The sequence below is a fragment of the Vicia villosa genome, linkage group LG1 (genome assembly GCF_029867415.1).
Source record: "Vicia villosa cultivar HV-30 ecotype Madison, WI linkage group LG1, Vvil1.0, whole genome shotgun sequence".
NCBI lineage: Eukaryota > Viridiplantae > Streptophyta > Magnoliopsida > Fabales > Fabaceae > Vicia > Vicia villosa.
This window is the reverse complement of record NC_081180.1, coordinates 9,799,061-9,801,246: the sequence shown is the minus strand read 5'-3', so window position 1 is coordinate 9,801,246 and position 2,186 is coordinate 9,799,061. Positions and strand designations below refer to the sequence as shown.

The 2,186-nt window shown below is 33.2% G+C and overlaps 1 protein-coding gene across 1 annotated transcript; it reads right to left on the bottom strand.

The window, feature by feature from the left end:
* Positions 1 to 208: 208 nt before the first annotated feature.
* LOC131600748 (glutamate receptor 2.9-like) lies at positions 209 to 2,186 on the bottom strand. The gene is made up of 4 exons (XM_058872739.1): positions 1,831 to 2,186; positions 1,346 to 1,667; positions 853 to 1,262; positions 209 to 775 (listed from the first exon to the last, which is right to left on the bottom strand). The coding sequence occupies exons 1-4, from the start codon at positions 2,149 to 2,151 to the stop codon at positions 404 to 406; spliced, it is 1,425 nt and encodes a 474-aa protein (XP_058728722.1). The 5' UTR covers positions 2,152 to 2,186; the 3' UTR covers positions 209 to 403.

The following is a 2,186-nucleotide window of genomic DNA, read 5'->3' as shown; positions in this document are numbered from 1 at the left end:
TTGTGTCTTATAAAGTGTATCACATTTTAATTCTAAAAGTTAAATTTTATATTCCGCTAATAAATTTTACGCATTAACATAATTGTTTTATTTTTTTCTCTTTAATGACTAATTTGTATTATAATTGTTGTTATTAGTATTCCTTCTATACATAATATAGAATAAAAAATGATCTTATATTGTGAAAGAAAGAATGGAATAGTGAATTTCTTAGATACATTATGGCACAAAATGATCTTATATTATATACATTAGTGAATGATTAAGCACACTAAACACATTTATGGTTACACTACATCATCACTAATGGTTGTTACTTGTGAAACAAGTAATTACAAAAGTAACTAATTAACTTCTTAACCTCTTGACTAATAGCAATATATACAGTAATTATTCAATAAATTCAAAAAGTAAGACTTTTTTTATAATAAGGACGGGAAGGAGTAGTCATTTGTTGATTGATTATTTCTTGAGTAGGAGGTGGTGAATGAAAGAAATATCTCCGACAATACTCTTTGATCACTAAAATGGATCTTTGCCAAAACCAAAAAGTTTCCGAGACAAATAACGCCAATAAGGTAGAAATGCTGGTGATTAAGAAGAGCCCTGAAAAGCTGTGAAGGGTGAGACTTGGTGAAGCTGAAGATATTTGTGGACCTTCAATACTCTTTCCAAAATATTTTTTCTCTATCTTTTCCATAAATTCATGTTTTTGTGTCACACTCAATATTGCTCTTGAAAAGTGAGCAGTAAGATTGGAATTCAAAGGAAATGCCTGAAAAACATACAATAGTTATTGTAAAAGAATGATCATAGAGTGAAATTTGATTGGAGGAAGAAGAAAGTACTTACAAAACCAAATCCACCAGTTCTATAGGTTGGACCAGCTATGATGTAATTGGATTTAACCTTTTGAAGAAACACATTAAGGTAGGGCACTTCATCAAATATAGCTGTGACACCCCCTTTCTTGCTTCCAAGCTTTAAAGCATCATGATAGCTAGAAATGGTGCTATATGCTTTCAACTTCAATGGATTAAACTTCAATTGTTGTACTAATAAATCATACACAAAAGAACCAGCTTGATATCCAACATAATGATCCCCTTTCCTTAGATCGTTTACGTCGAGAAAACTAGGTTGCAACTGATCTAAGGTCAATATCGATGTCAAGTTTGCAGTATAACTTTGCATTAGGACAAACGCCAACAGAAGCCAAACCATCAACACAAATATCGAGCAGTTATTAGCGACCACTTTTCCTAAAAATTCAAAATTAATTTATAATCAATAAAAGCTTTTTCATTCGATGAATCAAAAATATTTAGCGGACTTTTTTAATTACTTTCGGGAAGAACAGCTTGTGATAAGGGAAACCATAACATGGTTATAGCAGTGAGCTGTTTTTTAAACGAGGAATGCTCTTCGTGTAGGGTTTGTACATTTCTTTCCATGATGAGTAACACAGATCCTATAAGCATGGAGATTAAGAGTATGCTCAACCAAAGCTGCCAGCTGAAGGGTTGCACAAAAATCCACATGGTTTGCTGCCTTCCATGTTGAACTGAAACTAACATTCTAACTCCTGATTCTGTAAATGGTAGTGTGAAATCTACAAATTGTGAACGGTTCGCCACGATTGTTATGTCCCCCACCGCAACGTCATACTGTAATTAGCATACAAAAAGTAGAGTCAGCACGAACACTGGAAACACAACAGTGACACAGACACATTTATTTACAGTTTTTTCAGAGGTGTCAATGCTGCAGAGGTCGTTAACCTAAAAAATAAAACATTTTTAAGCGCATTGGGATTGAGTATACAATTACCTTTGTTGGGACTTGTTGGATAAGTGAATCGTATGTTGCAGCAGTGTTTTCAAATTCATAAGGTTCAATTTGTAGAGAAACTTTGAAAGTTAACTTGTTCACTACGGCATTGAAAATATCCATGCAAAAACCAGACACGTTATACTTGTTTTCACGAGAATTCCAAACTACTTTTAGAAATTGGGTAAAACCGTCTTTCTTAGGAACTCCAACTCTCAACTTAATCATTCCTTCGTTTGACGTAGGACTCACCTTTTGCATTTGTACAACCAAAAGGAAAAATATTAGTAAACATGAAAAACACAAGGACTTGGTCATCATGGAATTAATATCAGTGATAATTAATTATGGCAAGA